Genomic DNA, 14052 nt, shown 5'->3' with positions numbered 1-14052 from the left:
GTTTCCTGTGTCTGCAGTGTGTGTGTGTGTGTGTGTGTGTGTTGCCCCTTTTCCACCAAAGCAGTTCCAGGGCTGGTTCGGGGCCAGTGCTTAGTTTGGAACCGGGTTTTCTGTTTCCACTGACAAAGAACTGGCTCTGGGGCCAGAAAAACTGGTTCAAGGCTAGCACCAACTCTCTGCTGGGCCAGAGGAAAGAACCGCTTACATCAGTGGGGGGCGGAGTTGTTAAGACCAACAACAATAACAAGACCGCGAAAGATCGCCATTTTTAAGTGACGAGAAGCAGCAGCTGTACAAATGCGAAGTCATCCATTATTATTGTTGTTGTTGTTGTTGCTGCTGCTTCTTCCATGTTGTTTTTGCTTTGATATTTGCGCCAAGGTTTATGCAAACGTAGCGACGTAACTGATGTATACAGCGACATAACTGACGTATACAGTGACGTAATGACGTGGCTTCCCTTAGCACCGCGAGCTATGGAAAAGCAAACTGGTTCTCAGCTGGCTCGCAAGTTGAACGAGTTGTGAACCAGCACCAGCACTGGCCCCGAACCAGCCCTGGAACTGATTTGGTGGAAAAGGAGTATGTGTGTGTGTGTGTGTACATGCAGAGTTTTCATATGTCTGCAACAAAATGCACAATGATGGCAGGTCACTAATATATAGATTTAGGCACTGCCTAAAAGCGGAGCTCCCATCTGTTTCTGGGTTGTAGAATTTTCTTATATCCTAGCCAGTCTCTTTTGTTTTATTTCTTTACTGGCTAGCACTGGCCACTAGGTGGTGTGTATGACTGGTAATTACTAACACTGGCCACTAGGTGGTGTGTATGACTGGTAATTACTAACACTGGCCACTAGGCGGTGTGTATGACTGGTAATTACTAACACTGGCCACTAGGCAGTGTGTATGACTGGTAATTACTAACACTGGCCACTAGGTGGTGTGTATGACTGGTAATTACTAACACTGGCCACTAGGCGGTGTGTATGACTGGTAATTACTAACACTGACCACTAGGCGGTGTGTATGACTGGTGGTACATGTACACGGACAAACCACAAAAAATCGACTCGATGGGTTTACCATTTTTTCTTAGGTATGGTGCTCCACTGGAGCTCCGCTATTATTGTGTGTGCGTGTGTGTGTCTGTTTGTCAGAGAGAGAGAGAGAGGGTGTGAAAGAGAGAGTGTGCTCACAGATGTTGCGTGTGCATGTGAGTGCATACTTGTGAGTGTATGTGTGTATGCATAAATATGCATATGACTGTGAGTGTGTATGAGTGTGCACAGAATTGTATATGTTATATCATCAGACTCACGATATCCAATATTTTGTAAAGTTTCAGATCAATCCATCAATGAATTGAACATTTTTCCCCATTTCCTGCTTGGCCAAATGGTGGCACTGTGCTAGGCATCTGAATTACACATGTGAATATCATCACAATCATAATACACAATATTTTGTAAAGTGTCAGATCAATCAGTTAAGGCATTGCCAATTTCTGGCACATTTCCTGCTTGGCCAGGTGGTGGCGCTATAACAGGCAGGCCCATTGGGCATCAGGTTATCATAATAATCATAATATCTATTGAAGTAAGAAGTGTCTGACCATACAGTCAATGCACTGTGGCTTTCTGACACATTTCCTGTTTATGTGGCAAGATATTAAAATCATAAGGCCATTTCAACATGTTACAAGACATCAAAAATCCCTTCGCAATTTAATATCAGCGACATCTTGGCATCACGTATAACAAATTTCACATGAATCTCATGAACTGTCTAGGAGGAGCATGTTAAAATTCATCATGTGTCATCTCATCTCATTATCTCTAGCCGCTTTATCCTTCTACAGGGTCGCAGGCAAGCTGGAGCCTATCCCAGCTGACTATGGGCGAAAGGCGGGGTACACCCTGGACAAGTCGCCAGGTCATCACGGGGCTGACACATAGACACAGACAACCATTCACACTCACATACGGTCAATTTAGAGTCACCAGTTAACCTAACCTGCATGTCTTTGGGGGAAACCGGAGCACCCGGAGGAAACCCACGCGGACACAGGGAGAACATGCAAACTCTGCACAGAAAGGCCCTCGCCGGCCCCGGGGCTTGAACCCAGGACCTTCTTGCTGTGAGGCGACAGCGCTAACCACTACACCACCGTGCCGCCCCTGTCATGTGTCAAAACACACATATTCAAAACCCTATTCTTTCCTTGGCCAGTTGGTGGCACTATACCAGACAGGCCCATAACGGCTAAAGAGTATCAGAATCATATTACAAGATATCAAGTTCAACATTCAGCAATATCTTGGCATATTATATGTTATAATATTTCAACATATTACAACATATCAAAAATCCCTTTGCAATTCAACTTCAGCAATATCTTGGCATCACGTTTGCCAAGTTTGACATGAATTTGATGAACCATCTACATAGGAGGAGTACGTTAAAAATGACCATGTGTAATTTCACTCCAAATGGCCTGATGACATCATCATTCCAAAGTTCTACCCATTCATTTCAATGGAAAATGGAAAAAGGGGTGCTATGAAGTCCCTGGGCCATGCCCGGGACCAAAAGTCTGTGGCTGAGTAGCGGTGACAATGACTGATGTGTGTATCAAATTTCATGAGTTTTCGTGCACGGGAAATGCCTCAAATAAGGCCAAATGTGGCAAAATAATAATAATAATAATAAGAAGAAGAAGAATCCTTCAAAAAACAATAGGGTCTTCGCACTGAACGGTGCTCAGGCCCTAATAATAATAAGTCCACTAAAAGAGGGTCAGGATGTAATTCCAGTGGTGTAGCTGCTCGCAGTCCCATCAAAAGGCACATGAAGATATGTCCCACACTACCTGCACAGCTGCCACAACGCCACCGGGCAACATCACTCAGAACACCTTGCCATGGATCCACAAAGCAAGCATAGAAGCACCACCGCACAGAGCACTGGTATATCCCAAACTACCTGCACAGCCACCGTGACACAACTGAGCAACATTGCTCAGAACACCACACCAAGAGCAGACGCACCACTGCACCAGTGCTGGATAACCCCAATGTTAAAAATAGCAACAAGCTCATTGCAGTCCATAAAAAGGAGCACAGGTATCGCCCACGGCGGCCCAAGGCCTGAAGAGAACTGACACCCTAACGAGGTCCGGAGTTACGCCACAACCAGCAGACAAAACATTCAAATAAAGAACAAACATCAAACCATACAATCACAAAAAGAAAAACAAAGATTCACATTTATATTTAACATTTAAATTTAATATTTACACTGAAATTTAAAACTAATGTTTGACATGAGACACTATCTAAAGGTATCAGAATGGCCTCAAACACTGGGGAAAAAAAGTAATTGAGAAAAGAGTATTCAACCTTTTAGAGTTGGTGCCCTACAGAAAAACACATTTACTGTACAACATGGGAAATCAATAGCAAGAGAGTTTTCCCACACTATAACGTTGAAGCTCATACTGTGGAAATCCACTCCCATTGTTTCTAAATTGAATAAACAATGAACTGATATGGAGTATATAATTACTTCTTTGGTATTTGAAATAACCCTGCCAATATGATGCACATCTGCTTTAGTGGGCAAATTGTTTAGTTTCTTAATCAGTAATACATATGCACAACCACACGCACACAGACACACACACACACACAAGCTTTCACCTTCTGAGGTGTGTCAATACCGTGGAATTCTGTATAGTATCATCTGACTCTGGAAACCACATTTTTCATGCTAAATACAATATGAATGAAAGTAATATGCTGTCTTACTCATTAAAGCCGGAGGTGATGTGTTCAAAGAGAAATCATCAGCTGTCCAAGAAAAAGTGCTTCGAAACCAGTCAATATTTGAAATGGCTGATGGCAAAATAGCTCTTGTCGAAACGTGACGCTCATTTCATGAAACTGCAGGAATGTAGATGAGCTCTTTTTGTGGATCGATGTTCACATAACAATCATTAGCAATGCAAACTGAGATGATCTTAGTGTTTGGTCCAATACTGTTGAAGCGTCGAAGCAGTGGACAGGAGAAATCCTTTGCTGTGATCATACAAACGTGCTTGACAAAGTCTATGAGTCTGTGTGTCTGTCTGTCTACCTGCATGTCTCTCTGTTTGTCTGCTGATCTGTCTCTCTGTGTGTCTGATAATCTGTCTCTCTTTCTTGCTCTGTGTCTTTCTGGGTCTGTTTCTCTATGTGTAGGTCTGTGTATGTCTGTCTATATGTTGACAATGGTGATGTCACTTCAGATGTAGAATAAACATATAACTGCAATTTCTACTTTGATTTTCTCATTTAGTGTGTGTGTGTGTGCGTGCATGTGTGTGTGTGTGTGTGCGCGCGCTCACCTTGCAGCTCTCAGAGTTGTCAGGTCGGTGTGGCATTAGAAATGACACTGTGTGTAAATCTCCCTTACAGTCATTCACCGGCTGATTTGAGTCCAAGCAGCTCGTCAAGATGGCAAAGTAATGTGTGGGGACGGGGATATTAGTACCTGTAACAAACCTGTAACACACAAACACACGTGCACATACACTTATATATATGGGCCATTCTAGAATTCGGGATACATTTTGTGTCTCCGAGATAAACAAAAGAAATCTGTATTGAATCAGTTTTGAACAATAATGCAAATTATGACAAACTTTCACCAATAGCAATGCTTAATGTACATTTTAGACCCAATTTATCCATAAACTAAATGACTCCCACCCCTCCCCCCCACATTATTGGCTGTCTTCGACTCCTGTTTCATACATTCAACTCAAATAAACATGAAGTGATTCAATCCAGCAATCTGTTTTTTTTGGGGCTTATTCTATTAACTGTTATAAAATCAACTGCATAGAAAGTCTACTTTCTGGATTATGTGAAATTTCAGTAATAAAAAAATCTATATTTTTTATCCGTCCCAATGTTCTTGTCAACTCTGTTAACTCTGTGATAAAACTGCACAAATTCCACAAAGACTTTTAATTAATACGTATGACACCTGCACCGAAAGATGTCATTTCCTCTGATGGGAAACTTCAGAAAGGCAGTGAGGTATGTTATGTTTCTTCTTTCATTAATTTGAACAAAATGTTGAGGATTTTACACCAACAGTCAATTAATTATTCGTCAAATCGTTTTTTTAAAAACAATAATATGATTAAAATCCATAAAATTCTGTTTTTGCACATGCCATGGGGCAGCTAGTTTGAGGTTAGCATGCGGAGTTAAAAACACAAAATGGTGGGAAATGTCAACTCTGTTATCATCGATTCTATTAACGGATTGCCCAGTTTAACAATAACAGAGTTGACAATGACTAACAGACTCAACACTTGAAATGTACCCACAATTATAGAATGAACCATAAAGAATCAATTGGTCCACATCACACTGCACACCCTGAGTGTTTTATTCCTAACTTGATTAATCAAATCATGCCTGATCATAATTATCATTAGTATGTGATGTAAACTGGAACATGCATTATATATCATACAGTAAATTGTCAATGTATATGAACTCTGAATGTGCAATTTTACACCATTAAAATCTTTTATGCATAATTCTAAGTTGTTTGGTGAATTTATTGCCCGAATAAATACTTGCCTCTACACCTAATCAAAAATACATCTTTAAAAACAAAAAAACAAACAAACAACAACAACAACAAAAAAACATGAGATCTTTGAATTTGCATGAACACGTCCTCCTGCAATCTAGTGGTTTATATAACAGTAATCAAGCCTGTCAGGGCATGACAGTTGAACCAGTGTTTCCACATAAAAATATAAACCATGCTCAGAAGGTCTCTTGCAGTCACCAGATAATGTCATAGATTCATTTGCTTATTCATTGATTCATTATGATCATTTGTATCAGATTACAAAGTAGGATGTATGGAAAAATTTCTAAAGACTGCTGCCCATGTCCTCATTTCCTCCCATTCCCCATCACAGTGGTGCCAAAACCCAGGATTGAGGATGCCATCATGTACCACCTCACCACTCACTAACCTCATCAAGACCACCGTTGACCTCCAACCAAGCAAACATCAAGCCCACCTTGAACTGGACACTGAGCCACAGCAACATTTCAAGGCTCTTCTCCAGGTGTGGCAACAAAAGGTCAACAGGTGCTTCGGAGCTTGCTCAATCCCACGGTTACTCCAGCAGCAGTCATGGTGGCTGAAGCCACCATGGCCCACATTGTGCTTTTGAAGATAGAGCCCACTGATGATCCAGAAGTGTTCATGGAGTGCATTGAACATGTGGTCACAGTGTAGGGCTGGCCAGAAACATGGTGGGTTGTCTGTATATCAGTTGTGAAACTGCTGGAGTTCCCAGACATGAAAAGAGTCATTCTGCAAAGGATCACCTGCAGCCTGAAACATCAGCATTTCTGCTCACACACTCTTAGTGAGTTTAGCTACTCATTTGTCTTTGCCCTGCAGCTCTGAGATACCTGTTGGAAGCAGATACTGGCAGAGGAGTTTGTTACCAAAGAGGTGGTGGACCTTGTGGTGCTGGATCAGTTCATCACCAAATTGCCTGAACGAATGGCAGAATGGGTTCAATGACACAGGTTGGTATTGCTGGAGGAGGCAGTCCAACCAACAGAGAACCACTTGGTGAAATCTCTTCATTTCAGAGCCACTTTTCAAAAACTATTCTGAGAACTATGTTTATTTAATATACACTTCACAAACTGTATGAATTATTGGGAATTAAATCAATTCATACCAGCATTTACAATCTGCAAACAGATGGATTGGTCAAGCAATTTAATCTCATCTCATTATCTGTAGCCGCTTTATCCTGTTCTACAGGGTCGCAGGCAAGCTGGAGCCTATCCCAGCTGACTACGGGTGAAAGGCGGTGTACACCCTGGACAAGTCGCCAGGTCATCACAGGGCTGACACATAGACACAGACAACCATTCACACTCACATTCACACCTACGGTCAATTTAGAGTCACCAGTTAACCTAACCTGCATGTCTTTGGACTGTGAGGGAAACCGGAGCACCCGGAGGAAACCCACGCGGACATGGGGAGAACATGCAAACTCCATATAGAAAGGCCCTCGCAACCATGGGGCTCAAACCCGGACCTTCTTGCTGTGAGGCGACAGCGCTAACCACTACACCACCGTGCTGCCCAGCAATTTAATCATGCAGAAAAATATGATGTGTAAATTTGTGTACCAAGATGGTCAAAACTGGGATAAGTGTCTCAAACCTCTATTATTCTCAGCAGAATAAGTACCACAAGCCTCTACAGGGCTCTTATCATTTGAATTACTGCATAGATGCAAGCCCTGCAGCATTATATACAGTACATCTTCTTATTCCAGTTGTTCCCTTTAGGGGTCACCACAGTGGATCTGTCCCACATATTTGATTTAGCATAGGTTTTACACCGGATGCCTTTCCTGATGCAACCCTCCCCAATCTATCCGGGCAAGGGACTGGCATTAAGTATGCAGTGGCTTGTACACCCCCAGTAGCTGGGTATTTTACCTAATGTGCATGTATTTGATCTGTGGGGGAAACCAGGGCACCTGGAAGAAACCCACACAGACATGGGGAGAACATGCAAACTCCACACAGAAAGGCCCCTGTTGGCAGTGAGGTTCAAACCCAGAACCTTCTTGCTGTGAGGCGACAGTGATAACCACTACACCACCATGCTGTGCAGCATCATATACTTCATCTTTGAAATTTAGTGAGAACAATGTTCACACAGCAAACATGAATTTCAGTACATTCTTGACCTTAGAGCAAAACTCCACACATTGAGTGAACTGGGTAAATTGGCTACAGGGTCAAGAATATCAATCCTGGCTGTATAATAGGGATGTTTGGTGACAAAAGCTTTCACCAGGAGATAACATGCTTGCATTATTACCCACACTGAGTTCCAAATTACAAACAAATTACAGAAGTGACAAGGGCCCTTCAAGGTCACACGACAAATCAGTGACATGGACCACAAAATTAGGCAAACATACTGAGCTCAATCCAACCTGGTCCCCTGTGGAGCCCACCTCTTACTGTACCAGAAAGCAGAAGGTGCCCAGTTATAATCAGAATTTTTCTATGCATTTTCACATTGGCCTGACCTCATTAATCTCATTGAATACGAAATAAAGACTCCCCCAGGGTTGGATGTATGAACCAATCCCTTCCATTTACCCAAATACAAGAAACAGATGGTTGGTGAGGAGCTCAAGTCTATGTTTGATACGGGTGTAATCCCACAGTGACTGGTCCAGCCACATCATCCTGGTTCCCAAGACAGATGGGTCAGTCTGTTTTTATGTGGACTTTATTAATGTCAATGTGGTGTCTAAATTCGACACTTATCCAAAGCGGTTCACTGATGAACTGCTCGACCATTTACAGTAGGTGTAGCTTACTTTGACTTGACACTGAATTTAATGAAGGGATATTGGCAGATCCTATGGACGCCATTGTCTCATGAGAAAATAGCACGTTCCATTCCACTTGGCTTACAACAACTTGTCACCCTTCTGTTTGATTGGTTTAGAGCCCTGGGCATGTTCCAAGGATGGACAAAATTCTCCACCCACATGCTGCCCATGCTGCTGTCTACCTGGATGACCTTACTGTTTAAAGTCATGATTTACAGTGGCACATTTGACATTTAAGGGATATTCTGAGATCCTTGAGATTGACAGGGTTCACAGCAAATGTGAAGAAGTGTACAATTTGATGGGTGGAAGTATACTATCTGGGCTTTCACTTGGGTCATGGTGGCATTGCGACCTGGCCATGACCCGAGACCCAAGCTGAAACAGTTTCTGGGGCTGGCTGATGATTATCATAGTGCCTGATTATTTGGACATCAACAGCTCTCTGACTGACTTCACGAAGACAGTGCATGGATCCATGTTAAAGGAACTTTACTTAGGTAAAAACTGCACTTTGTGATTGATCAATCTTACATTGAATGGCATTTGTCAAAAGCCTAAGACTAAAATTAAATTAAATTAAATTAAATTAAATTATCTTTTTAATTAACTCTGATGTACTCAGATATCTTGTCATTCATCCTGGATCATGTGAGAGGCGAAGTGCAATTATATAAACACAGAAATAAAACATACTGTGTGATCTGATCTGCAGTGTCAAACTGGCCATCAAAGTTGTAATCAAATGCAGGTCCTGTCACCACATTAATGCCGTTATACTGCGAGGAAGACTTCAGAAGCAAAATATTGTGGAAATACTGCCACACTCCTGCAGAACACATGTACAAGCGCACACATGGTTTGTGTAAATGAGTCACTTGAGACATTTTACAACCCTGATTCCATAAATGCTGGGACACTGTCTAAAACATAAATAAAAACAGAATGTAAAGATGTGCAAATCATGGAAACTATATTTCATTGAAAAAAGTACAAAGACAACATATCAAATGTTGAAACTGAGAAATTTAATTGTTTGTTTTTTTAAATATATGCTCATTTTGAATTTGATGTTAGCAGCACATTTCAGAAAAGTTGGGAGGGGGCAACAAAAACTGAAAAAAATTGTGCAATACTAAAACAAAATCTAATTTGGTTAATTGGCAACAGGTCAGTAAGATGATTGGGTATAATAAAGAGCATCCCAGAGTCTCTCAAGAGTAAAGATGGGGAGGGGTTCACCGCTCTGTGAAAAACTCATCTCATCTCATCTCATTATCTCTAGCCGCTTTATCCTTCTACAGCAGGGGTGCCCAAATTGATCCATAAAGGGCCATGTGGCTGCAGGTTTTCATTCCAGCCATGCAGCAGCACACCTGATTTGGCTCATTCAATCAACTGAACTGTCTTCACACAGTCAAATACTTGCAGCCACACCCACCCTTGATTAAAGGGTGGGTGTGTCAGTTGATTGAATAAGCCAAATCAGGGTGCTGCTGCATGGCTGGAATGAAAACCTGCAGCCACATGGCCCTTTATGGATCAATTTGGGCACCCCTGTTCTACAGGGTCGCAGGCAAGCTGGAGCCTATCCCAGCTGACTATGGGCGAAAGGCGGGGTACACCCTGGACAAGTCGCCAGGTCATCACAGGGCTGACACATAGACACAGACAACCATTCACACTCACATTCACACCTACGGTCAATTTAGAGTCACCAGTTAACCTAACCTGCATGTCTTTGGACTGTGGGGGAAACCGGAGCACCCGGAGGAAACCCACGCGGACACGGGGAGAACATGCAAACTCCACACAGAAAGGCCCTCGCCGGCCCCGGGGCTCGAACCCAGGACCTTCTTGCTGTGAGGCAACAGCGCTAACCACTACACCACCGTGCTGCCCTCTGTGAAAAACTGCGTGGGCAAATGGTGCAACAATTTAAGAATAATGTTCCTCGATGTAAAATTGCAAATAATTTGGGGATCACATTATGTGTGGTACATAATATCATTAAAAGATTCAGAGAATCTGGAGAAATCTCTGTATGCAAGAGACAAGGCTGAAAACTGACATTGGATGCCTATGATCTTCAGGCCCTCAGGAGACACTATATTAAAAGCAGACATTTATCTGTAGTGGAAATCACTGTATGGGCTCAGGAACACTTCAGAAAACCATCGTCTGTGAAAACACTTCATTACTGCATCCACAAATGCAAGTTAAAACCAGATATAAAAAATATCCAGAAGCACCGCCACCTTCTCTGGGTCTGAGCTCTTTTACGATGGACTGAGGCGAAGTAGAAAGTTGTCCCGAGGTCTGACGAATCAAAAGTGGAAATTATTTTTAGAAATTATGAACACCTCGTCCCCCAGGCTAAAGAGGACAGGGACCATTCGGCTTGTTATCAGTGCACAGTTCAAAAGCCAGCATCTGTGATGGTATGAGGGTGCATTAGTGCACATGAGATGGGTAGCTTGTACATCTGGGAAGGCATCATTAATGCTGAATGCTGAAAGAAGGAAGACCTTCCCTGAAAATGATAGAGTCCGGGTGTTAAACTGGCCTGCCTGCAGTCCAGACCTGTCTCTCATTTAAATCATTTGGCGCATTATGAAGCACAAAATACAACAAAGGAGACCTCGAACTGTTGAGCAACTGAAATTGTATATCAGGCAAGAATAGGACAACATTTCTCTTTCAAAACTACAGCAATTGGTCTCCTCAGTTCCCAAACATTTAGTGTATTGTTAAAAGTAGAGGTGATGCAACACAGTGGTAAACATGACCCTGTCCCAACTTTTCTGAAACGTGTTGCTGACATCAAATTCAAAATGAGCATATATTTTTTTTAAAAAATAATAAAAATTCTCACTTTCAGCATTTGATATGTTGTCTTTGTACTATTTTCAATTAAACATAGGGTTTCCGTGATTTGCAAATTATCACATTCTATTGTTATTTACAGTTTACACAGTGTCCCATTTTTTTAGGAATTGGGGTTATAAATTGACTAATCCTTCAAGTGAATAATATATATTTTACATATTTACTCACTTTTAAATGCTGGATACATGGGAACCACATTGCTCAAAGTCAAACCATCATACTGCTCTTCTGCTGTTCTGTTAAGATCTGCAAAACAAACACAGACACACACACGCACAAATAAGCATGAGTCAATAGATTTTTTTCTGTTAACTTGTCTCGTAAAATCCATTAAATAATTACAGCTGTAACCGTAAATGTCCTTTGCTCATTCCAGGATAATTATTCACAATCATCTCATACTGAACATCCTGTAAACTAACTCAGTACTGTTGGTGATGTAAACAAACTTTGCACTGTTGGCCATGTAAACAAACTCATGTCATCTGAGGAAGTTTTTCCTTGCCACCATTGCCACAGGCTTGCTCATTGGGGATAGATTAGAGATAAAATTAGCTCATGTATTAAGTCATTCAAATTCTGTAAAGGTGCTTTGCAACTTGACTTGGCTTGACCTATATACTGTACAATGATTTAGCATCTCACTTGAAGAGGATTTCTTCCCTTTTAACTGTGGTTCCTTTCAAGATTTCTGCATTTTGTATTGTTAAAAGTGCAATTTAGTGTTACTTCAAAACTAATGGAGGCATTTTAATTCATTAGAATATGCATCTTTTGGTTTATACTGTAGAGTTCATGGAACTCTCAATCTTTTGTCATGACCGCAATGTAAATGTCATTTATCCCTCATACAAATTAAATTAAATCAGTATAGTCTCATTGTGTCATGCCCCATTGTGTCATGCCCCATGATCTCATAGTGCTCCCAGGATAGGCTCCATATTCACCACAACCCTGACCAAGATAAAATGCTTACTTAAGATGAATGAATTTGGGTAATTTTGACAGTAGTTTGCAACATTGGGTAAAAAAAAAAAAAAGACAACCAGATATCTTGCACTTGAGCAGACTAACTGAGATATGTATTAGGCGTTTGGTTCCTCATAGACAACAATACACTACATTCACAGCCACATTTTGAATAAATACACTCACCGGCCACTTTAATAGGAACTTATTCTTGATTCTAAGATTCTTGTTTTTGGCTGCAGAAGTGGAACCCAATGTGGTCTTCTGCTGTTGCATGTTGAGATGCTTTTCTGCTTACCATGGCTGTAAAGAATTGCTATGAGGTACTATATCTTTCCTGGCAGCTCAAACTAATCTGGCCATTTTCCTCTGACCTCTCTTATCAATAAGGCATTTGTTTCCACTCACAGAACTGTCCCTCACTCACTCACTCACTCACTCACTCTTTTTAGTTTTTTGCACCATTCTGTGTAAATTCTGGAGACTGTTGTGTGTGAAAACCCCAGGAGATCAGTGGTTTCTGAAATATTCGAACCTTGGCATATTCATCTAACACCAACACCCATGACACAGTGAAAGTCACACTTTGAGATCACAATTTTTCCCATTCTGATGTTTGAAGTGAACATTAATTGAAGCCCTTGATTTGTATCTGCATGATTTGATGCACTGTGCTGCTGTCAAGGGATTGGCTGATTAGAGAACTGCATAAAACAGCAGGTGGATGGGTGTTCCTAATAAAGTGGCTGGTGAGTGTATATAGTAGCTTATTAAAAGTTAGCAACATAGCAGCTGGTGGTATTTTTTTAAGGGGGAGGTACAGTGGTACAGAAAAAAAAAACCCATTAAACTTATGGTTTAATCATCCATCCTTTTGTGTAATTTGTACTTTGATTAGACAGTGTCTGCTTAGTCTATCAACTTTCAGTTTCTCCTCCAAGCATATTTTAGTGGAAAAATAATGATACAGTAAATAATCCACTTTGTTCACATTCATTACATCTGTGACTGAGAGTGTAAGACGCCTACAGGTGACGTAATATATGATGTAAATGTCACCAAAATGGGCTAGAATATATTAGCCCATTTGAGCTCAAAACTAGAGAGGTGTGTCATGCTGTGTAGTCACATGACATGACTGTCGCTGATTGGCTGCATGAACCTACAACACTGGGCTCATTACAGTTAGCCTACAGCCTCGCTTCATATCATTCTGTGTTTTTTTTTTTTTTTTTTGTACGACCGCAAGTGCTGCTGTTACACAGACTTGCATAAGACAAATAATCATCTTTAAAACATTTGTTATCCACAGATAAGATGCTGTGGCTGCACAAAATATGAAACCTGACATTGCTATTTAACAGTTATTCCATGAAATTGAGTCGTACATGAGCTGATAGCTGATGAGGCGTGTAGCACCGAGTCGGCTATAAGCCATGTACGACGAGATTGAGTGGAATAACTGTTTTATTCTATCCACATTCACATTGCTTTTTTTTTTATTTGATAAATAAAAACTTTATACCAAACATCCGACAAAATCAATTCCGCTTAGAATGTAAACAAACCGGCGAAATGACAGGAGCAATTTGTGAAAAAAATGCAATAATGATAATCCTTGAAAAATAAAAAAGATATGTTCTTACCATCAAATACTTTCATTCCATATTTTGTTGCTTTTTTTAATATTTTTGGGGGTCTTGTTTTCAAGTAGAGTTTTTATTTCGTCCT

At 41.0% G+C, this 14052-nt stretch overlaps 1 protein-coding gene across 1 annotated transcript in view; it reads right to left on the bottom strand.

Annotated features, from left to right (window-relative positions):
- The window catches only part of LOC132870623 (venom phosphodiesterase 1), a 217302-nt gene that overhangs the window by 18805 nt on the left and 184445 nt on the right, over positions 1 to 14052 (bottom strand). Inside the window, exons 22-24 of the mRNA XM_060904353.1 lie at positions 11521 to 11598; positions 9160 to 9292; positions 4387 to 4543 (exon numbers count right to left, since the gene is read on the bottom strand). Of these exons, the coding sequence (XP_060760336.1) occupies positions 4387 to 4543; positions 9160 to 9292; positions 11521 to 11598 (368 nt within the window). The remainder of the gene's footprint in view (positions 1 to 4386; positions 4544 to 9159; positions 9293 to 11520; positions 11599 to 14052) is intronic.

Source organism: Neoarius graeffei, chromosome 2, assembly GCF_027579695.1.
Source record: "Neoarius graeffei isolate fNeoGra1 chromosome 2, fNeoGra1.pri, whole genome shotgun sequence".
NCBI classification, from domain to species: Eukaryota; Metazoa; Chordata; class Actinopteri; order Siluriformes; family Ariidae; genus Neoarius; species Neoarius graeffei.
Note: the sequence above shows the minus strand (reverse complement) of the source record. Positions and strands in the feature narration are given on the sequence as shown.